Raw genomic sequence first — 23,595 nt, 5'->3', positions numbered from 1 at the left:
CCAGAGAGCTTGAGCATTTCTTCATGTGTCTGTAAGCCATTTGAATTTGTTCCTTTGTAAAGGTCTGCCCATTTACCCCTGCCCATTTCTTGACTGGTTGGTTTGTATTATTGTTCTGGAGTTCTCCCTTTGTCTCCCATGTAGTGTGCAGAGATCTTCTCCCATTCTGTTGATTGCCTTTTTACTTTGCTGACTGTTTCCTTTGCTGTGCAGAAGCTTCTTAGCTTAATGAAAGTCCCATTCGTTTATTTTGGTCTTGGCTTCCTTTGCTTTTGATGATTTTTCCAGGAAGTCAGTACATACACCTATATCTTGTAGAGTATTTCCAACTTTTTCTTCCAAACGTTTGATGGTTTCTGGGTGTAGATTTAGATTTTATCCATTTAGGTTTGATCTTTGTGTGTGGTGAAAGGTGTGGGTCTTGCAGACTATTACCAGTTATCCCAACAGCATCTATTGAAGAGACCTTCCTTTTTCCCAGATTGTTTTCTGTTTTCTTGCTGAAGATTAGATAGTTGTGCATGTGTGGCTTCCCTTCTGGATTTTCTATTCTGCTCCATTGAACTACCACTCTGTTTCTGTACCAGTACCAGGCTGTTGTGATAACTACCACCCTATAATATGTCCAAAGATCTGGGATTGTGATCCCTCCCGCTAGGCTCTTATTCTTCAGGATGGTTCTGGCTATTCGTGTTTTTTTTTGTGTTTCCAAATGAACCTTTGTATCATCTTTTCCAGCTCTGTGAAGAATGTTTTTGGTATTTTGATTGGAATCACATTGAATGCATATTTTGCTTTTGGGAATGTGAACATTTTGATGATGTTGACTTTGCCCATCCAGGAACATGGTATTTATCTCCACTTTTTTGAAGTCTTCTATTTCTTCTCTTAATGTTTTGTAGTTTTCCTCATGGAGATCTTCCACATCCTTTGTTAACTTTATTCCCAGGTGTTTCATTTTCTTCTCTGTTGTGTATTCTCATTTTGGTTACCTTCTATTCTGAAATTCTTTCCTCTGCAGCACTGAATCTGTTGTCAAGCTTGCTGCCATATTTTTCAGTTCTGAAATTTCATTTTGGACCCGTTTAATTTCTGTGAGAACTCTTTGAGCTCTTCCCCATACTTCTCATTGTCTATGAAGAGTTTCATGTTCATTTTTTAATATTCCTTTTCCGGTAGTTCCTCAATGTCTTTTTCTTGCAACTCTGAGACAGGTTATTTTTTGGTCATTTTTGGGGGGAGTACTGGCTCTTTCATCTGAATAGTTTTTCTGGTACTTCTTCCCATTGTTTTGTGCTTTCTTGTCGTTTTGCGATTTTAGCTCTGGTGTGCTTTGGGGGCTTCTGGGAGCACTGAATCTGTCAGCTGCTCTGTGGGTTGTGAGGCCTCTCAGCCAGCCAGGTAACTAGGATGTTTGTCAGCTGCTGCCACCTTGTGGGCGACCAGTGCTTTCACTCTCCTCATCATTTGCGTTTCCCAGTTTCAGGCAGGGTGTGGAGCTTTGCGACGGAAAGCCTGCAAATTCCAGTTCTGTGTGCAAGCCCCTGCTGCCCGGCACCTTCACAGCCTCTGCCCGCTGTGCAGTTGCCGAGAGTGGAAATGACCCAGCCTTTGCTACACAGTGTGCAATCAGTGGCTGGGATCTCCGCACTCTGGGGTGCACCACTCCTCATCTCCAATGGGCAAGCGCCGGCTCGGGGTTATGTGGCTTTGGTTTGCCCTGGAATTTGTACCTGCACCGCTGGGTTCTCCTGCGGTCTGCTGGGTATTGGCACTAACCTACCCTCATGCACTTTTGGAGTCTGCTCTTACGCTGCTGGGTCACTGAGAGAAACCTCTGACCCTGGGGCTCCCACATCTCTGTGTTGGGGGATTCTGGCATCCCTCTGGGTGGCCCAAGTCTGAGAAACCTTGGGTGGGGGTGGTCTCAGGTCTTGCCGACTGTGTCTCCAAACTGCACCTTTCACTTCCCAACTATCCTTTCTCCAATGCCGTTCCCTCCTCTGGGAGAGGCTGCTCATATCTGTGCCTATAGCTTCCTCATTGGGCCATTTTTTTAAATCCCACCAGTGTCCTGATCTGAGAGTCCTTCTGACTCCCTCTGTCTCTTATGGGCAGGCTAAGGCTCCTGCTGGTGTCTTCCCTGCATCGATTCATGACTCACCAGGTTTTGACTGAGTCCTTGCCTGTCCCGGATGGTATCCTGGTATCCGTCTCCACAAGCTCAAGCGGCAGGTTGCCATCCTGAGAGTTCTTCCCGGTTCTCTCTTGCCTGTGTGAAAGTTGCCTCAGTTTCGCCAATTCCAGGGAGCTTCGGACATCTTTTCCTGCAATTCTGCGCTTCCTGCTCTCTCTTCTGCTTAATTCTGTCCCTATCTCTCCACACACTCAGCGGCACCCTCAAGTAAATATTTTTACAAATTCAAACTTACTAGACAGAATATAATGGTTGCCCATATACCTGTCACATAGATTTGGAGTAGCCTGTCTTCTTCCCTTCCTTATTCTCTTCTTCCCGCCTTCCCTTCCTTCTTCCTTCAGACAGTTTCACAATAATGCCAGAGATGAAAGCATAATTGAGACCATAAATACGGTATAGATATATGTATATACAATGAAGTCATCACCCAACTCCAAATGTCTACCACATCAACAGGTCCTTATATCTCTTTGGAACCCTCTGTTCCATCACTCTTGCTCTCCCCGGTGCCTGTGTAAGTCTCAGCATCTTTCTGTTACTATCATATGCATTTTCTAGAATTTTATATGAATGGAATTATATGCTATGCACTCTTTCTAATCATCTTTATTTATGTAATACGATTAAGACACGACTGTTGTCTGTTGAAATAGCTCATTTCTTTTTCTAGTGGAACAACATCTCATTATGTGAACTCAGTATCATTTATCCACTCATCTGCAGCCGGACACTTGGGTTCTTTCCATTTTTGGCTATCCCAAATGAAGCTGTTACAAGAGCAGCAGTAAGCCACCACCTGGGACACGCATACTCACATCAAAGTGATTGAATTCAAGTGCCGGATTCATTTCCAACTCTGGCTTCCTGCTAATGTGCACCCTGGGAGGCAGTAGCTGATGGCCCAATTTATTGGGTTCTTGCCTCCTATGGGGGGGAGACCCAAGTTGAGTTCTGGGCTCCCAACGTCAGCCTGGCCAGCCCTGACTGTGGTAGATATTTGGAGTGAACCAGCTGATGGAACGTTTCTGTTTTTCTCTCCACCTTTCAAATAATTTTTAAAAATATGTCTCAAGAAAAGCTTTTAATCAAATTAGTTTCAGAGTATTCATAAAAACTTTAAGACCTACCATATGTTCCAGCTATTCTACTTCTGAGTATTTATTAAGCTTTACCTGACACCTCCCAGGGTGTTCACTGGAGGAAGGGGAGACAGGATTCAAACCCAGGTGCATGGAATGTGGGTTGCTAAGCAACATATTCACCATTGGGCTAAATGCCTACCCCTGGCAAACTTTTTGTAAACCCCAACATTGACTGAGAGATCCTTTTACTCTGTATCTTTCTTCAGCAATTGCTAGAGTCAGTCTTTTCTGCAGCTAGAGTAATTTCTAATATTAGATCCTTCGAACAGCAGATGAGAAAGGCTGGGGGCTCTGACTCCTTCTCACAAGTCTGACATTATTCCAGAGTGAGACTTGTGAGCTGGGAGGAGATACTCCTGAGTGACAGTACTGACCAGTGGCACTCGCTTCCAGCCCCTGTCACCTTTATCCCGAGCATACCACACCCCCTGCCTTGCTTACCTTTCTGTTGGGCACCTCTGCATCCTTCCCATATTTGCAACATTTAAGAGCAGCACTTGGTCATCAGGTTCCCAGCCACATAGCCTGATGCCACATCTCAAGATTACCTTTTTCACAGCCTTGGCCTGCCTCTTGACCTACTCAGATAATCCTTTAATTATTAGCTGAATTTTCTGTGTTTCCTTTTAACAGGATCTTACCGAACTCCATGGCCTGCTGCCTCTGCCAATTTAAAAAGGATATTGAGGCTGTCTGCAAGACAGTCAAGCTGCACTGTTGCAGTGAGTGTCTGACAAACACTCAATCTTGTGGTGAGTCTCAAATGCCTGGTGATTTTAATTTCTTATTTGTAAATTAGGGATAAACGCTTAAAGCTATTATGTAATTATTTTAGTTCATTCCTTCAGAGTAAAACTCTCAATTTCTGAACTACTCTCTCAATGAACATCAGGCTCCCAGTGACTGATAGGAAATTTGATGCTCTAACTGTTCCTTGTGCATAAAGAATCACAGGAAAGAAATGGAAGGGAAGGAATTAACGCTGAGGGCCACATGGTGCACTGTGCTCTCAGCTTGGTGCTTTGCTTCCATGAGCACTCATTTGTGCACTGCACCACAGTGTGTAGCCTGCTTTTATACACAGTAGGCCTCCAGTGCCTCTGCCCTAGAGAACAGGTGTAGAACATTGTTGTTGGCTTGTTTTTGCAATTGTGGAGAAGAGTATAAGTGACACTGCTTTATTCTGAGCCTGGGAGTTGGTGGTTCCAAGACAGGCATGGCTGCCTGGCTCCTCTGATGGAGTGGAATGCCATCCACCAGTGGACAGCCCAGCTCTGAACCTGCTCCGAGGCTCAGGCTTCTCATTGGGCAGTCACCCAGGGACTTTGCTGTGGTTTTCCGGATATCTGGAGTCCCACTAAGTAAGTAACTAAACTCCACCAACTAACTTGAAGTCCCACTAATGTTGGGATTCCAGACAAGACTGCTCTATTCTCCCTAGAGCTTGGATACACATCTCTGTCAGGATCCAGGACTTCAGCATACTAGTGAATGCCAAACAGTGCTGTTTGTTGTCGAGCACACTTTTCCACCTATTAACCCCTTCTCTCCAAGAGGGGGCAGAACAAACAATTTAATGGACTCACAGAGAGGAGAAACAAGATGGAGGCATGAAGGGATGAAGCCAGACACCCGGTCTTCTGTCCACCGTTGACTCTCCACGCACTCATGTTCCTTCTTTGTCATGACGCTCACCTCCTCCTCTCACTATCACAGCAGGGCCTGGGAGAGAAGCCCAGCCACACAACAGCACACTTGACCTTCCTGCACTTGGAAGTTTGAAGGCTTCCGCAAGTCAAGCTGGAAATACTAGAAATAAAAGCAAAAACTGGCATTTGCAAAAGCAGCTTCTTCCCCCCCCCTTTTTTTAAAGACTTATTTATTTTTATTGGAAACTCAAATTTACAATGAGAAAGGGAGACAGAGAGAAAAACTTCTATCCACTGGATCACTCCCCAAGTGGAAGCCATGGCCAGAACTGAGTTGATCTGAAGCCAGGAGCCATGAGTTTCTAGTCTCCCACCTGGGTACAGGGTCCCAAGGGTTTGGGCTATCCTTGATTACATTCCCAGGCAACAATCAGGGAGCTCAATGAGAAGTGGAACACCTGGGATACAAGCTGGTGCCCATATGGGATCCTGGTGCATACCGGGTGAGGACTTTAGCCACTAGGCTACCACACCAGGGCTCCAGCCTCTTTCCCTTTTACATTTTAGGGCATTGAGCAACATTTACCCAGACACTGCTACCATCCCAGAGAGCTCACAGAACAATCTGTGCATACGTACCACCTAGCAACCCACAGACCACTCCACCTACATCCCAGACCCCTGCCCATATTTAAAGACCAAGGGTTGATGCGGTGGTTTTCTGTATGAGGAACCTTCTGTGATAAGGGCTAGGAAACATTGAGCAGAGACCAAGTAACTGTTGCCTTGGTGGAAAAGGACACATCCAGAGGAGGAGTAGGCCCCTGTTTTAGCATCTGTGCCTTCACTCCCCTCATGTGAATGTGTCTGGCCATGGTCACCTGTTGACAGCAGCAAGAAGGCAAGGTCGCTGGAGAGGGGGAGAGAGGAAGCCTTGTGCCCCCTGGGTGTCTGAGGCAGGACGGTGCAGGATGTGTCTGTGAGGCAGGCACTTCCACAGGGGCCAGCTGCATGGAGACTGTCTCCCGGCCATGGGCTTTTACTGGGTGCTGGGCAGTTGGCCACTGGGGAGACAAGGAACAACCCTAAACAGTGACTGCTTTTTCATACTCAGGACTCTTCTGATTACACTCTTTTTAAAAATCACTTTTTTCTTCCTTTCTGTTGCTGCCATTTCATAGACTTAAGCTTGGGTTAATTTTTCTTCCTATGTGGTAACCAAATCTTGGTGATTCCGAGCCTAAACTGCTGGGGATGTATATCTGTACACTGACACTCAGTTTCCTGGTAACGAAAGCATTCTCTTCCTTTCTGACAGTACCAGAACCAACGACGGGGAATCCCAAAGCGGAATTCCTGAAGATACTGCAGGCCCGGAAGAGGAACACTAGCACGAAATTAATTATTGAAACAGAGAGTTCAAAGAAACATAAGTTTGGCATTCTAGACTCTACAAGTGAGCGACTAGACTTAAATGAAAAAGATGTTATCAGTTCACTAAATTACGTATTGCCTTATTTCTCAGGCAGCAGTGTAGAAGACATAGAGTCGGTGTTACTACCCTACATTAAATTGTTCTTTTCCAGTCCACAAGAAGATAGATCTGTGGATCACTTGAAAACCAAAGCAAAAGACTTGTCTTTAAAATCTACTGAACGTAAAATGAGAAAGATCCACTTTCTGAAAAATTTGATAAACTACAAAATTCAACAAAAAATGGATGACATTAAAAAAACACAAAAAGCTGCCATGCTGATGCAGCAGGAGACAATCAGGAGGAGAGAGAACGCGCGCCCCCTTGTGGAGGGCACCGTGCAAGGCCGGCTGGGGAGCGCAGGAGCCAGGGAGCAGGAGGAGCTTCATGTGGCCCAGAGGCCCTGGCACCTGGTGGCCAACTCCTTCTACCCAGAGCCCCCACTCACAGAGGAGCACAATGCCAGGGACGCCTCTTCCCTGAAGAGGTACATCGTGGGCAAGCCATCTGCTGCAGCCCGTGCAAAGTCTCTCTCTGAACCGGAAAAAACATTGAATGATCTCTCTCCAGTGAAACGGAGACTGAAGATGAAAAGGAAAAATCCCATCAACACATGGAGCTCTGTAAAGAGGCCTGCGTTCCTTGCCCTACAAAGTCTCATTGATTCCCCTCCCCAAGAGCCTTCTCCCTCTTCTGGAGACTCGAGTTCTCAGGAATTTCCTTTTCCGAAAGCGATGGCTCTTCCAGTACCACATGCAGAAGATATTCTTGAAGCCAGCCTTGCTGCAGCAAATAACTTAGGAAACACTGTGCCAGAAGAATCTCCCCCTGCCAGCACAGCCCAGGGGCATCCATTGGCCACTGGTTCCCCTGAGATTGCCCCCACTGAGAAAAAAATGCAATGGGGGAACCCTAACATGGGCAGGGACATCCCCTCCATGCCTACAGGCAGTACTTACCCCTTGCAGTCATCCCCAGGGGACCAACTGAACCAGCAGCTTCGGTCCCTCATCCCCAATAATGACGTGAGAAACTTCATTTTAATAGTTATCAGGACTCTGCAGATGGACTGTGCGGACCCCCAGGTGCAGCTGTCCTGTGCCAAGCTCATCTCCAGAACGGGCTTCCTCATGAAGCTCCTCAGTGAGCAGCAGCAAGTGAAGGCCAAGGCAGAATGGGACACAGACCGCTGGAAAGAAGAGGACTACATCAGCGAGAGCCCAGGAGGCCAGACTGATGCAGGAATGATCGAGCCAAGTGAGGTGAGGACGGCCACGAGACAGGAGAGCTGCCCTTTCCTGTCGTTTAGGAAGTGTCATTAAAGCACCAAGGAGGAAGAACAGGGGCTCCCAGTCCATATCTTGCATTGGGCACATAACTTTGGCCAAGGTGGCAATTTCCCACTTTGCTCCTTTAGAGAATGAAGCAGACCCGGCAAGCTAGATGAACTGTAGAGTACCCGTGTGATAATTAGATCATGTAACATTGGATCTTATGTGGTCTTGAAGATCCTATAAGCCACTCACCTGGAAGAATACGGGCTGGAATAGTTAAGTGTTCATGCTATCTCTTTATTTGATCTCTTTTCATTGCTCTTTTTCTTTTAGCTCAAAGAAGTCCCAAGGTACAAAATACTCATCATGGCAATATCTGTCACTGTAGCTGTGATAATATTAATAACGGGAGCCTGTCTCGTTGGGGTAAGGACAACGATTCACTTAGGTTTCTAGAACATCCTTTTTTTTTTTTTTTTTTTTTTACAACAGATTTGAATGCAGAGTGAACATCAAAGCCACTTGCCCACATACTGCCAGTTGACGTTCTTCTATGGTCACAAAGACATACTCTCCTGAAAAGCATATGCTTGAGATTTTGAATAGACCCTACTCCCAGGAAATCTCAGTGCAACTGGAAACTAGGTAGCAAGCCAAGCCACTGGCTATTGTGAGAGGTGGAAGACCAGACTTCATAGATAACAAGATTTCCCCACAGCTATGTCAACTGTTTGATGTGCTTACCACTTCCCTCTCTGCTCCTGTTGGTCTCTCTTCTCGTTGTTGAAAGGATGAGCGCTGTATCAGCACCCTCACCTCACAGAATGGTTACTGTCCTCAGGACACTACCAGAAAACATGTTAAAGATTCTACCTGTTCTAATACATAAGGCAGGTCTAAAGACAGGTTGTTTATGTACCTGAATGTAACTGAATCCTGCTTCCTAAGCTGAACCCTGAGGTGTGCTGTATTTATCCTATCCCATTCCTGGAGCCTGACTCTGTTCACCTATTGTTCAGTTACATAAAGTGCATTACTTTTCCCAACAGGAAAGGGCTTCAATATGAAGTCATTGAAAGATCTGACAGTCTTGACTCTACCCTAGCAGTCCAACCCAGTTTACTTCACTGACACTCTTCCTGTGATGTCAGCCCTGTCTGTGTTCCTGCCTAAGTGGCCCCTTACCATACCCCAGCCACACCATGGCCATTCCTACTTTCACCTGTGCCTTTTCTACCTAAAATTCCCTCACTTCATGGCATGCCTTGACTCCTCCAACTCTCTTGGGACTAAACCTTCTGTGAGATGGATCATCGTTTCTGTGAAACCCCAGGGAGGTATTTCCTCTCCCCTGAGAACTTTAAAAATGTGGCAGTTTTCACAAAGGGAAGTGCCAAGGTCAACACGCGAGGGAGCACAGCAAAGGTATATAAGGACTAAAGAGCTTCCCAGGTCTATTGGCCTCCGGTAACACCTGCCTAGTGTATCACTGTTTCTAAAGGCAGACATGCCAGCCACAGCAGGGGATGGTGACAGGAGCACAGAAAGATGAGAGCCCACCAGCATGCTAGTGGCCATCCTGACATTGCACTAGGGCAGAGGGACAGCCCCAGGCAGATGTGGAGGCAGCCCCCTGGTGAGGCTGCGCCTCTGCAGGAGAGGGACAAATCTGGCCACTCCAGAGCTTTCCATTAAACGCTGGGTTCAGCTGATTCCTTTGCATCTTTGTCCTTCCCAAGTTGCCTTCTGATGGTGCTTGAGTGTGCCATGGAGGCCTGCCCCTGCAGAGGCAGCTCCCTGGTCATGCAGTCACAGCTGTTCTGTCTTTTCACTCAGGCTGTGGTGCTGATCAGGTGAGGTTGTTTCCAGTGAGTTTGCTGTTTGTGAAAACAGTCTGATTTCTGAACCCAGGAGCTGGGAGCCACATGGGGTCAACTGCCAAGGGGTCGGTGGAGACAGTATCCTGGATATCTCCAGGTGGCCCCTGGTCTTTGCCTTCGGGGAAATGGCTGAAATTTTGATCAAGTTCTGCGTTATTTTAATGTGTATGTTTAGTTCTGGCTTACTTCTCTTTGTATTCATTCATGTTTTCCTGCGTTCCTCTCCCCAGTTAGATGAGAAGGTTTGTGAGGTCAGGGAGTATGCAGAGTTTTGCCTGTATTAGAAAGATAGTAAGTGTTCAGAGGATCAGAGTTAGGTACAATGTCAAGTTTACGGTGAAGAAGAATGCAATATAATATTCATTTGAAGCAGCATACAGAGTTGAGAGTTCAGTAATACATAGACATGTGTGTTCCTAAAACTTCTGCAGTGTTGCCTCTAGCCTAATCAGTTTGAGAAAACGCTGCCTAGCTGCCTAAGAACTTAGGGTGAATGGCAGACAGTGATAGATGGATACTTCTCATCCTAAATGTATTTCAGTTAATGCCTTTAAAAAAAAAAAGACAAAAAGATACTGAGAATAAATTTCAAGCAGTATTTTTCAGTCTTGGGATGGAAAAGAGCTTTCTAAGCCCAGTGGCATAGGAGAAACCTTTGAAAGATTTGTCTGCCTGTGTGTGACACTGCTAGCTGACTCAGCACTTGGGGAGGTCAGGCTTGGGGCAGAGTCTCCCCTGTGTTCTCAACTTAGCCCTTGCAGCAGTTCCCCTTTCACAGGTCATGGCAATCAAGCTATGGGCCCAAATGACAAAGCCAACGTCAGACCCAGATCTCCTGACTGAAAAGAATGCATTCCTCATTCCCTTTGTTCTCTTTCCCTTCCTTACAAACACACTGAGAAATACTGGAAAGACTTGAACAAGAAAAAGGCCACCAAAGAGATTAATATATTTATTGTATTAAAAAAAAAAAAAAGGTTTCTAAACCAACAACAGCAAAATAAAAGCTAACATCCCAACAGAAGGGGGCGCACTCTGGGATGGATAGGGAGTTGCTAGCACACATCCCTGCACCTGCCAGTCTCACATTTTGCTGATGGGATCTGAGTTTTGTTAGGTTCTTGAAACTGATAGAGTAGTAGCATATTTTCTTCTAGGACTCTTGTAACATTTTGTTCTAATTTCTATTTTGTAATCCCTCGAGTTATTTTTCAATATGATTGAAGTAGGGAATCTAGCTTATCTTTCTCTACATGAGTTTCTAAATCTTCTAAAATAATTTTTCTTTGAACAGTTCACTCATTCCTTACCAATCTAAAATATCCTGATCTGGACTCTGCTCTTTCCATCGACTCTGTGGTCTTTTCTTCCACCCATACCTGTATCACACAGGTAAACTCCAGTCACTTTATGGCTTAGTTCTGAGTTTTATATTTGTTAGAGCGAGCTCCTGCTCTCTCATGTTTCTTGCACTATTCTTGCCCATCATTCCCCACTGAATGGCAGCCGGTCAGTTTTGTAAAAATGTATCTTCGGATTTGTATAAAGCTGAATTGAATTATTTTGATTAATTGATTAATTTGAGGAGAATTGACATAATCACAACATTATAGGAATGCAAGTCTCACAGCTTTCAAAAGGGCTTTAGTGTTTTCATTACACAATCTTACACATCTTTTGTTGAGCATATTCCAGGATAAGCTTTAATCCTTTCTGTTGGTTACAAACGGGATCCTTCTTGCGTTTTCCCATTAGTTGTTGGCAGCACACAGGAAAGCTACCACAGCATGTATGTTGATCTCTTGACCTGGTGTCTGGCCAACTTTCTGGACTCGCATATTACTTTCCACAAAAATGGTAGTTGATTTTCTTGGGTTTTCCGAGTTGTCCATCATTTCACATTCAGATGACATCTGTTTTGTCTTCCTTTGTGACACAATACTGTATTTGTCTTTTTGAAAAATTGATACTCAAGATTTACCTATTCTTATTGGAGAGACAGTGCTGTTCCACCCATTGGTTCACTCTAAATGTCTGCAACAGCCAGAGCTGGTCTGAAGTCAGGAGCCTGGAGTTGCTGTGGGTCTCCCACACAGGCACAGGAGCCCAAGCACTTGGATCATCCTCTGCTGCTTTACTCAGGCTGTTGGCTGACAGCTGAATCAGAAGTACAGCAGCTGGGACTCGAGCCATTGCACAAATGGGATACTGCACTACAGGTAGAACTAAACCTAAACACCATTGCACTAGTCCTTATTTTAGGGCCTCCTCAACAGTGGTAAATAGTAGCAATCCTACTAAGAAGGCAAAGTCTCCTTGACTTCTCTGTTTACTTTTCTGATCCAATTAAAGATGCTTCATCTTTTCCTCTTCAAAGAGGTTTCATGGAGAATTGTCTGCTGAAAGTTATCTAAACAGCCAGTAAAATGTATTAGGCGCCAGATGCATACAAAAAGAAAGGCATGCAAATGATCTGGACATTGTGGTCACTGTGTTGCATAATAATGGCTGTGTCTTCTTCCAAAACAGATTTACTCTCACAGGGCAAGAGCCAACGCCGAGGAGGAGGACATAGGAAAAGGTCTAAGGTAAGTACCAGCCCAGTAATGTGTGAAATGAAACTCGAGAACTAGAAGAGAACACATGGATTCCAGTCACCTCATTGCTTAGTGAGATCTCCACAGACAGGAAGCATACTTCACAGCTGGGGTAGACAGCACCACCATGGCACCTCTGCTGTCCCCAGTCCTTCTTGGATGCAGGGGCTGGGGAGGGACTCCAGCTGTGCCATCCCTGCAGCTGACAGTACTTTGACCATACCAGAGGGCTTCCTGAAGGCTTCCAGCAAGGGCTAGGGGAGTCTGTGTTGCACTGTGGGAGGAGCTGGTCTCCTTAAAGAAGGCAGGAAAAGTTCTTCTCATCCTGCTTGTCTTTATTTTTTTTTTATCTGTTTTTCTTTTTTTTTTTTCTTTAAGATTTACTCTATTTTTATTAGAAAGACAGATTTACAAAGAGAAGGAGAAACAGAGAAGGATCTTATGGGTCTCCCGTGAAGGTACAGGGTCCCAAGACCTTGGGCCATCCTCCACTGCATTCCCAGGCCACAGGCAGGGAGCTGGATGGGAAGTGGAGCTGCCAGGATACAAACTTGTACCCATCTGGAATCCCCGCAAATGCAAGTCGAGGATTTAGCCAATGAGCCATCACACTGGTCATGTCTTCTCTCTTCTAACCAAGCTTCTAAGAGCTTTAACTGGAAGAGATCTTCAAACTAAAGAGAAGTCTGTCTCTTCATTGTATGACAAGGAAACGAGAAAGAGGCAGCATCTTGGCCCCAGGGTCATACTGTTAACATCAGAGGAGGGTCTCTTCCCAGCTGGGGCTCCTCCCTGGCTTGTAAGGGTTTGGGCCTGTGAGCTATGTTTTCTGTCAGAAATCAGCACCCATGTACCACACAGGCACAGTTGCTGAAAACAATGCACTCTCCTGTTCTGCTGGATTCATAAGGGGTATCTTGGTGTCAGTGCGAGCCTCATCCTTTAACTAATTTCACTAATCACTCTCCCATCAGTGACACCTGCAGTGTGAGGCTGCATGAGCTAGGTAACTGCTGTCAGACTCAGGCCCTGCCTGATGTGATTTAGTTTACAGGGGTCAGGGACTGTGCACATAGAGGCACCTTCTCCCTCACCCCCAGGTGAAGGAGGCATGTGAGACTCAGTCCAGGTGGGGCTGGTGCCAGATGCTAAAGGAGGGAGACAGTGCACGTGCCCCATGTGGTTGTGCGGTCTGTCACTGCACAAGGGCGCTTGGGGAAGGCAGTGGTTGGGGCTGACGACCTCACACAAAGCAGTGGTTCAAGTTGGCCCTTAGCCACTGGGGCACCTTCAGGCAGATCGGAGAGCTCCCAGAAGCCCAGATCCCAGGTCTGTGGTGATTTTGCTTTGTGGTATATGTGGGACAGGGACACGTTTTGTCCCGGGCACACCAGAGATGTGCGGGCCATGGAGAGTGACACCAGTCTCTGATTGGCTTGGGCATTTGTTTTCCCCTTCCCCCAGGGACCTTTACGAAGATTCCCTCAAGGAAAGACGGGAGAAGAAGCAGGTAAACTGAGGGACACAGTGTGTCGCTGGAGGGAGGGATGGTGGGAGTAGGGGCAAAACATGCATTCCCCTCCCCATTCCTAAGGGTGCTAAACCTCCTGCATTTTCCTAGGTGGGCTTCTTGGTGAGGTGGCTGCGCTGGCTGAGGGGTGAGCGCAAACCCCGCCGGGCAATGAGCCGGAAGGAATTAGGTAAAAAATTATTTAATGAAACCTCTGACGAGGAAGCAATCTTCGTGAGAGGGGCAAGGTAAATGACAGACTGCCTTCCCCACGTTACCTAACGGGAGCAAACGGGGCGGGCAGAGAGGAAAAGTGGCCTGTTCTGTTCCCCACAGCATGAGCGAAGGCCCGGGCGAGATGGCGGCCGCTGAGTCGACTGCCGAAGGAGAAAGTGAAGCCCCTGAGGAGGTGCTCACCGAGTAAGCCCTTTTGCTGGGGCTGCCTCCATTTATAAAAGCACTTCCCTTCTAATATTCGTGTGTGTGGTATTCATAAGCCATCCCAGCCAAGAGGATAAGAAGTGAAAGTCTACGTTTTATACAAATCACAAGGCCACAGGCAAGAAAGGCTGGTCTGCATCTAGAAGCCTCCGAGGTAGAAAAATCCTCCCGTGGCGGCACCATGGGCACAGGACGAACAGGGGTCCCACCACATGCCCCCAACTGTCAGGTTCTAGGACATGAACATGTCAAACACCGGGCATTCCAGTGCCTTCTCCCCTGGCTTATTTAAGAACCAGTCATTTACCACAGAAGACCTGCCACACTGGCCCCTCTGAGGTCTTTCAGGTTGCCTGGATATTTGGATGTTGAAGCCTCGTGCCCTGTGGCGACCTGTCCTGCCTTTTCCCCAAGCCCACAGCCTCAAATGTGAATGTGTCTCATGCTGTCGGAAGGGGCACTTGTCCTTACAAGTCAGTGGGAAAGTTCTCTGGTCTGGCTTTCTCTGCATGCTGGCCCAAGTTACCTCACAACGTTCCTTGCTAAGAAGGAAAAACACATTGTTCTCGCCCGCTGACTTCAGTGAGCCAGCTAACATTCCTGAGTGTGAAACACAAGACTAAGCAGTGGTGGCAGTGGGTGGCTATGGGGACCACCATTTCTGATTTGTTTACTTGGGGTCTAGCCCTGGAACAGGCATTTCTCAGTCTTGTATCTATCCCAGGAATCCATGGACTAGAGTTTTCTGTTTGGTCTTTAGACATCATTTCCTAGAGAAGGAAACAGAGCCCAAGGAACAGAGGTGACCCGCCCTAGGCCACACATCCACAAGGGAGGACTTAACCCAAGGCTGTCAGACTCCCAAGTTTCCTACACCATTCTGCTCCTCCACTCTAGGATGCAGGGATAAAGGGCTGCCATCCAGGTCAGTAACCTTGGTAGCCACACAGATGGAAAGACAGGGACCACTGCTATTTACTAAACACCAGCATGGCCAGGTACCATCCTGGACAGTTGTGTCGCATCAGTAAGTCACAAGGACATCAACTCTCCCCATGCCAGCTCCCACTGCATCCCTGGGGGATGTTCATTTTAACGAGAGTGTAGGATATAAAGAGGAGCTGAACACGTAAAGGATAAGAAAATTCATGCGGATGGCCACACCTTAGGGAAGCTTTAGCAGTAAGATAGAAGTTACCTGTGGTAGAGCACCTGGCTTCTGCCAGCACTGGTAGGCTGGGGGCCTCAGGGTGTGGGATTTCAGGGAGCCTGGGAGTGGTGCCAGCAGGTGAATACAGGAACCTGGGACTTGTGTCCAGAAAAACAGAGTGAGCCTGAGGATTTCTGCATGTACTTGATCCCAGGCAGGGGCTCGGGGTATAGAATGTGGAGGGGAGAGCCCTAGGTTAGCATGCTGGGGTGGCATGCTGGTGGACTGGGCTAGGGGAACTGTGAACATGCTTGGATCTTGGGTGGGCAGAGGAGTAGGAAACAGGCCGGTATGCATGCCTGGAGCCTGGGTCCCTGGTGGGCCGGCAGAGCTCAACACCAGCACACCACCACCCCATTGGAAGACTGGGCTGGGGAACCCATGTGTTCCTGGCGCAGGGACTGTGGATTGCTCAGGGAAGAGGGTATGGGGATGTGTGGGAGGGAGGACTGCTGAGGAAGTATGTTGCAAGTGAGGAATGACTTCTGGGGGATCTCAATCAAGACCACCACTATACTTGGCAGGTCAGTGAGGGAGCTGAGGCTGAGCAGTTGGAGGAGGGAAGCTAGAGGACCTTTCTGGGTCAGACCAATGCACCTACCCATGTGGGAGACCCTAGCTGGGCTAGTGAACCTTGACCACTGCTAACCGGCAAACACCAGCTCACACTAAAGCTAGCACTGTGGTTCTTCCTGGCAGGGCTTGATCATAGTACCTACCAGTGAGTGTCCAAACAGGGAGCTGGTAATGTTAGGCTAGGCCATGACATTAACCAACACATGAGAGAACCAGGTCTGGGGGCAGATTCTGTGGGGGATACATGGGCTTTCTCCTGTGGAACTGTAATATCTGCTGGTTTGCTCAAGAGCTGGGAGGTGGTGATGGCCTGAGCTACGCATGATCGTGGCATCCCCTGACACTTATGGGCACTGGGGTTGAAACAGGCTGGGCTGGTCCAGGCTGCACCACTCACAAGAACACCCAAGAATAAGCTGGGTGGGCCTGGCCACAACATCCACCAACTCACCTAGAGGCCAAGACACGGTGGGGGAACTTGGAGAACTTCCTGGTGGGCCATAGCTCCCATTAGTAAGCATATGATTCAGGTCTGGGTGTTGGTCAGGCCTGGCAAGGTGCTCCACTTGTCAGCAGATGTATGGGTTGGTTTTGGGCAGGGCCGAGCCAAACTAGCACATTGGCATGTGTAGGAGCTAGGGTGGAATGCAGGCTATGCTGGTCTAGGCTAATTACATCATCAGTTTGTGTGAAAGCCAGGGATGGTGAGAGGTTGGGCAGGGCTAGGATGAAGCACTCACCAGCAAGAGTTGGAACTGCGAGTGCACTGAGACAGGTCAGGCTACAGCATGAATTGGCAAAAGCCAAGACTGGTGGGCTATGCTAGGCTGTGCCAGAACAATCAATGGCACACACAAGATCTGTGGTTGGGATCAGGTCTGGTTGGGGAGCTAAGGGCGATGCCCTGGAGGTTATGGTTCCAAATGGTAAGCACGAGAACTGGGATGGGTTGGCGAACTGTCCTGGACATGACTATAGTATACCTCAGCATGGGTGTAGATTGGGTCTGGGTTGTGCCAGATTGATTGGATCTTGGGGTGGACCATATGAGCTTGGGCTGTAACATGCAACAGTAAGAGCCAGATTGACTGTGGGCTGTTTGGGCAAGGCCACTATTCCTACTAGGATAGGAGGTGGGCCCAGTCAGATTGGGCCAAGGACCCACCAGCGTACGTGAGATCTACCACTGGGAATTGACCTGATAGAGAAACTCAGGGAAATTCTGTCAGGATTCAGTCCCTGCAGATGAGCATAAGAACCAAGGCAGAGATCAGCCCATCCCAGGCCAGGTTACAGTACCCACTGGCATTCATGTGGGTCAAGTCTGGAGTTGGGCCAGGCTGGGCCAGTTCATAGCACCCACTGGCAGATGTGAAAACCAGGACAGGGTGCAGGACAAGTATGGTTGGACTGCACCACCTACCAGTTCACGTTAGGGCCAGGACTGAGTGTTGTCCAGGTTGGACCAGGCTGCAACATCCACTGGTAAATGCCAACCTGAAGCCAGGTATGCCAGACTGGGCTGCAGGACCTACCAGCACAAGTAACACTTGAGGGGATATACTTGGCAGGGGGCCAGTGGGGCCTCCCCTGCTGGGCCAGTGTTACTGCTGCTGAGCATGAGACCTGGGACCAGCAGGAGCAGAACAGGATAGGCAGGGTTACAACACCCATTGGCGTTCATGTGAGCCAGGTTGGGCTAAGTGAACATAGCCACTGGTGCATTTATGAGCCAGAGTAAGTGCAAGCTGGTCAGGCTTCACCACGGTATCAGCTGGCAAGTGCTGGAACTAGGGGCAAGTCTCGTCCAGCTAGACTACAGAACCACCTGAAAAGTGTAAGATCAGGGCTTGGAATGGGCCTAGTAGGGAAACTTGGCACCTCTCTGATGTGCTGCAGCTCCCACCAGTAAGAATAAGAATTAGGGCTGGGGGTGGACCTGGTTGGACAGGCAGTAGCACCCACCAGCATAACTGTGGGCTGGGTAGTAGGGTTGTTTAGGCTGAGCTAGCCTGCAGCACCCAGTGGTGTGTAGAAAAGCCAAATGGTATATGGGACAGACTGGACCAGTCTGTTGGCGTATCTTGCCTGCACAGGAACCATAGCTGGGGGGTGGCCTGGTGGGGGTAATTGGAAGTCGCTCTGACAGGGTTGCTATTACCACTGGTATGCATGAGTGCCTAATGTGTTGTGGGTAGGGTTGGGCTGGGCCACACTATCCATTGGTTTGTGTAAGATGGGTCTGGGGGGGACAGAACTGACCCAACAACTGCAACCACCAGTGTGCGTGTAGGCTGATGTGGGTGATGGACTGAACCAGACCCCACCCTGGCTTCCCATAAGTCATGTCTGAGGTCACTTCTGGTGAGGTTTCTCTGGGGACCCCCCCAACTGGACCACTGGACTGAGAACACCAATCATGGGGGGAAAAAACACAGGATCTACGGTCTGATCATGGGCTGCATGTGTCAGAATTGACCTTAAGCTGCTGAAGATGGAGCAGCGACGGCATGCCCAGATGTACATGGAGGGTGTGGAAATTCACTGGGGCCTGCAGAGGACATCTAGTACCACAGCAGAGGATGGAGGGCAGAACAAATTGGACAACTCTCCCAGCCAAGGATTGCCAGGAAGTATATGGGTGAATGAAAATTGAGATGGAGTATGTCAGCCAGTGGACCTTGAAAGGATTTCTCATCCTTGGAGCAATGAAATCAGCAAGCATTTCAGAACTATCAAAACTGCTCGAGCAGTGCCCTTGGAGCATGCTCCACATTCAGGACCCTGGGATGACATTGGCTATCCCCCCCTTACCTGGTACTAATACGGTTAGGATGCTGGGTGTGGCTTCCCCACCCTGTTTTCTCCTTTCTTCCCCGATACAGGAAGAAGGAAAACAAAATTGGAAGCAGTGGTCTCATCTACCTACTATTCCTTGACCCCTTCCCATCCTAATCAGTGGTGCACATGGGCATGCACCCTTCTCAATTATGTAATCATCAAAAATAAAATTAATATTAAACTAATGGAGCAAATAAAAATCACTGAAACAAAGTTACTTGTGACACCTGAGCCATCAAACTAATCCCGGATATCCTAAGATTACACAAGAGCCCAATAAACGGCTTTTTAACTTAACCTGCTATTGTATTGAGCCTCTATTGGAGCCCCCTGAGCTTATCACCTCATCAAAGTTAGCTGTGGCCACAAGAATGCTATGTGATCCACCATACTAACACATAGAGTGGATTACAATCAGGATTTCCACTGATCTGCAGGTGGATGGTATCATCATACCAGAAGGCTCTGCAACTAAGATTGGCTCTGCTTTTCCTACAGGTCTGCACACTTGGAAGGTCAGGGCAGGGGCTGGTCCTAGGGTGTCCACTCTGGGTCCAGGCTGAAGAGCCAGCTGCTACCCACAGAGAAGGTGGAAGTGCATAAGGGAACAGAAACTCACAAGACCTCTTTAAGACTAGAGGCAGAACCAGCAACTTTCATTGCTGTTTTAAAGATTTGTTTTTATTAGAAAGTCAGATGTACAGAGAAGAAGATCTTCTGTCCGTTGATTCACTCCCCAAGTAGCCATAACAGCCAGAGCTGCACCAACCCGAAGCCAGGAGCCTGGAGCCTCTTCCAAGTCTCCCACATGGGTGCAGGGTCCCAAGCCTTTGGGCCATCCTTCAATGTTTTCCCAGGCCACAAGCAGGGAGCTGGATGGGAAGTGGGGCCTTTAGGATATGAACCGGCACCCATACAGGATCCCAGTGCTTGCAAGCTGAGGACTTCAGGCACTAGGCTACCGCTCTGGACCCCTTTAATTGCTTCTTCATTCCATGAGCCAAGACTGGCTACATGGGCAAGCCCAAAGCCAGGGGGCAGCAGAGGATGGTCCACCCACAATGAGATCAGGGCAGTGTGTGGATCAGACAGGGGCAGAGAACTAGAGCCAACAATCCTAGCTATCCCAGGGTCTCTTTTTGAGTTGCTGCCTACAAAGTCAGTGTCTGTCTCAAACCCAGTTCTTTCTTAGGTTTTGATAGTTTAACTGGAATGCTGACAGGGTAAGACCCCATCTCCTACTCCTCACCGCTCCCACATTCTTCCCCCAGGGCCCAGCATCCAGCCCTGCCCTCGGGGATGGCTCAGCACTATTACTGAGTGCATTATAGACAGTTCCTTCATTTCCACATGTGATCAGTTGGGCAATAAGGACTGACTTCCTGAAGCTCCACACACTGTGTCAAGTAGCCACCCCCTGATGCTGTGAGGACTGTATCATGTGCAGCTGAAATCTGTACCCAGATGCACCTGACACCAAATGCTGTGACCTCCAGAAGAAAGAGGCAGACATTGAAACTGGTTAATGCAATTTCTTTAGAAGCCATTTTAAACTGGGAGTTCCAAAACTTCTCATCACTTAAAACATCCTAAGAGGAAGGCTTGTCTAAAGTCACAATCCTGGGTAGCATGCTCCTGGCTTCAGGACAATAGTAAGGCAGTGGGACCCAACACCAGAGCCCCCTACTGCTAAACAATTCCTCTTAGCCCCCCTCATCAGGGCAAACGTTAAGCCAGTGGAACCAATAACATGGACAGGGAGAGTGTGTGGGGATGAAGTACTGACAGGAGACCAGTGATGGTAGAAGTCTCTCTGAAGTGTCTATTACTCCTTCACCTCTCCTTATATACTCTTCCCCCCACCAAGTCCTCTAGCTAAGCAATTGGATACAGCTGAGTCCAATTAGTCTAGGTGTGTTTAGCCACAAGCCCAGTTCCTGTTCCTGCTCAGCTTAAGGAGTGCTAATTAACTCCGTAGCCCACAACAAGGTACCAACCTCCCACCCCATCTCAACTACTGCTGCCTTTCCCAGCAAGCCTGGTCCTTTAAAGGAGAACCGCTTAAAAGAACTGAACCCCCAAAATGCTTGAATTCAGGGAACAGGCCACATGAATCTCAAATGTATTTCAAAGTAGTAAATCATGGCAAATTTTCCCTGAGTTCCTTAAGTCAGTGTGCAGGTATCTGAGGCCTGGGTTAATGACTTACAGAAGGGCGGGGAACCTCGGCTTTAGTGTCTTGATTATGATATTTTTGGAAGGTTTTAGAGCCCGTTATGAAATGATGGCCCATGGCTCTCCCAGGCAGGGTACAGGATGGCCTTTATGCATTATACAAGAACATTTTTCAGCACTTACACAAAATGAGGTAGAGGTCCACAGTGTATCTCCAACATAAAAAAGGGCTGTTAAGTGAACAAAACAATATGGAGTGTGGTATGTAAAGTCTGCTACTGTCTTGGGCTGTTTTTTGGTTACAGCAACAAAATCTCTAAAGTTGGGTGATCTTCAAAGAACACAAATTGCTCTGACCCACAATGCTCAGAGAAAAGTCAGACCTCCCAAAGCTTCTCATTGCAACTCATGGGACGGTGGTCAAGGATGTGGAGACTAGCCAGCCAAGGTCACATATACATCTTGGGATGGCAATGATTAATCAGTAACTTAACTCCAGTAGACTTATATGAAATAGAGTAGGCACGTCACAACAGTAAAACAAGAGAGATGTGCTAATACCAGACACCAAGGGAGTGAGATGAGCCAGGTGCGTCGGAACTAGATATCAGATTGATGTAAACCTTCCCAGCAGCTCACGTGCTTCCAGATGCCAGGACCATCCAAGACACCCTTCAGGTTCCCCTTCTGGTCCCAGAGCAATTGGCCACCGCCATTATTGTTCAAGCCTTACTTTCCATCTGGTCTCCCCGGTGGGCTCATGGTCCTGATATGAGTGAAAAGTGAGTGATTTAGTGAAAATTTGCACTTGGGTGTGCATTTCCTTCTCACCCATCTCCCAACCCCTCCCAGGACCTGGGCTGTTTTGTGGCTTCACAAGTACCTGCAGTGTGCCATGAGAAGAGAGATAAACCTGCAGGCCTTCACCTGCAAGGTTGAAGGCCTGGGAAAGAAGACCAAGAGACTCCTTAAGAGCAGACAAGATTACTTCAAGGGGTCCCCACAGCACCAGGAGATGGCAGCTGTGCACAAAGCACTTAAGCACATTGTTTGCTCAATCTGGGGCAAGGCATCCTGTAACAAATCACCAACACTCTTGCTGTGCCAATTTGGGAAAGAAAAAAAATTTTTTTTTTTTACCACAGTAACTGGATTTTCCAGGAATGGAAAAATTCCTAGCTACTCACTCTGAATGGCAGCCTGTCTCTATATCCTTATTCTGAAAACCACAGTGCTGGGTCTGGTACAATGGCTCAATTAGCTAATCCTTACTTTACAAGCACTGGATCCCATATGAGTGCCAGTTTGTGTCCCAGCTACTCCATTTTCCACCTGCCTTTCTGCCTGTGACCTGGGAAGGCAGTGGAGGATGGCTCAAAGTCTTGAAACTCTGCACCCACATGGAAGGCTCCCGGTTTTGGATCAGCTCAACTCCAGCTGTTGCAATTACTTGCAAAGTGAATGGGCATGTGGAAGATTTTTCTCTGCCCTCCCTGTAAATCTACCTTTCCAGTAAAAATAAATCCTTAAAAAAATGCCATAGTACTCAACCATTAACTATATTACTATATTGGATATGCCCCCCTCCCCTACCCCAGGATTCTAACTGTGGGTTAAATCCAAATATGGGAAGATAGCATTCTCAGAGAGGTATTATCCAAAGGGCAGTCCCAACTACAACAGCCAGCTTTTTTTTTTTTTTTTAATATATTTTCTAACAGCCGACTTTATAAAAGGATGTAAGACCTGGGCCCACAACCCTTTTGCATGTTCGAGATTGTCCAGGAAGAAGCAAAGAAACACAGGACTCCTGGTCAAGGTAAGGGGTGCTTGGCTACAAAAACCAGCCTGTACCTCAGCCGTCCTGATGCCCTCTTGGCATTTGCACCTGGCAGCCCCCCTGAAACCGCTCCCTCTAGACCCCAAGTTTCCATTTGGCTTAGGCCGGCCTGCAAGTCACGTACCCAGAACAGAGTTCGTGTTGGCTTTCCAGCCCTGCACCTCACTGGTCGTGGTCCCTAAACGCGACATATTGTGCTGAATCCATCTGAAAATGAAACGTCCCTGCTAGCTGGAAAGCAAAGGGCCACCATGAGCCAAAAGAGGCAAGAAAGGGATGCTGGGCGAGGTACCCAGAGGACAGCGCCCAAGGGGGTCCTTCACCGCTCCCGGGCTCCAGGGTGCATTCATGTTTTCCTGGCTCCGGAGATCCCGGTGGGAGGCTCCCATGTGGCTCTGCCCCGCGGGGCTGCCCTCCTGCGCCCTGGGAGACTCGGACGGGGTCGGCGTTTCCGACACCGCTCACAAGGGCGGTGCGACCGTCAGCTGAGGGAGAAGCGGCAGCCCCAACTTTGCGTAGATGGCACCGAGGGCGAACGAGGGCAGCAACCTGAAGCCAGAGCCCGGTCTCTCGCAGACACTCAGGCAGGGTCAGCACCAAAGGTTCCCGGTTGCGCCCCCGAGTCTCACGTCCCCAAGCCAGCTGGCACAGTCCCGGACGTCTGCGCTGGGAGCGCCCCTGGTGGCGGCGGGTCTCTCAGGCGGCCCTGCGATTGGCTGCCCGTGCCGGGGGGCGGGGCTAACGCGAGCCAGCGTGATGACGTCAGGCGGCGTGGGTGCTACTTCC

The 23,595-nt window shown here is 48.2% G+C and overlaps 1 protein-coding gene across 2 annotated transcripts in view; it reads left to right on the top strand.

Annotated features, from left to right (window-relative positions):
* LOC121162350 (leucine-rich repeat-containing protein 37A2-like) overlaps positions 1-22,271 on the top strand; it is a 28,271-nt gene extending 6,000 nt beyond the window's left edge. For both annotated transcript variants that reach the window (XM_040989337.1, XM_040989336.1), the window contains exons 5-11: positions 3,976-4,094; positions 6,310-7,727; positions 8,073-8,165; positions 12,149-12,207; positions 13,681-13,726; positions 13,838-13,974; positions 21,822-22,271. In XM_040989337.1, coding sequence (XP_040845271.1) covers positions 3,976-4,094; positions 6,310-7,727; positions 8,073-8,165; positions 12,149-12,207; positions 13,681-13,726; positions 13,838-13,974; positions 21,822-22,161 — 2,212 coding nt within the window. In that variant the 3' untranslated portion in view covers positions 22,162-22,271. The remainder of the gene's footprint in view (positions 1-3,975; positions 4,095-6,309; positions 7,728-8,072; positions 8,166-12,148; positions 12,208-13,680; positions 13,727-13,837; positions 13,975-21,821) is intronic.
* Positions 22,272-23,595: the final 1,324 nt, after the last annotated feature.

The sequence above is a fragment of the Ochotona curzoniae genome, unplaced genomic scaffold, assembly GCF_017591425.1.
Source record: "Ochotona curzoniae isolate NIBS_2020 unplaced genomic scaffold, NIBS_Ocur_1.0 contig_520, whole genome shotgun sequence".
Classification (NCBI taxonomy): domain Eukaryota; kingdom Metazoa; phylum Chordata; class Mammalia; order Lagomorpha; family Ochotonidae; genus Ochotona; species Ochotona curzoniae.
This window is presented reverse-complemented; position numbering and strand designations above follow the sequence as displayed.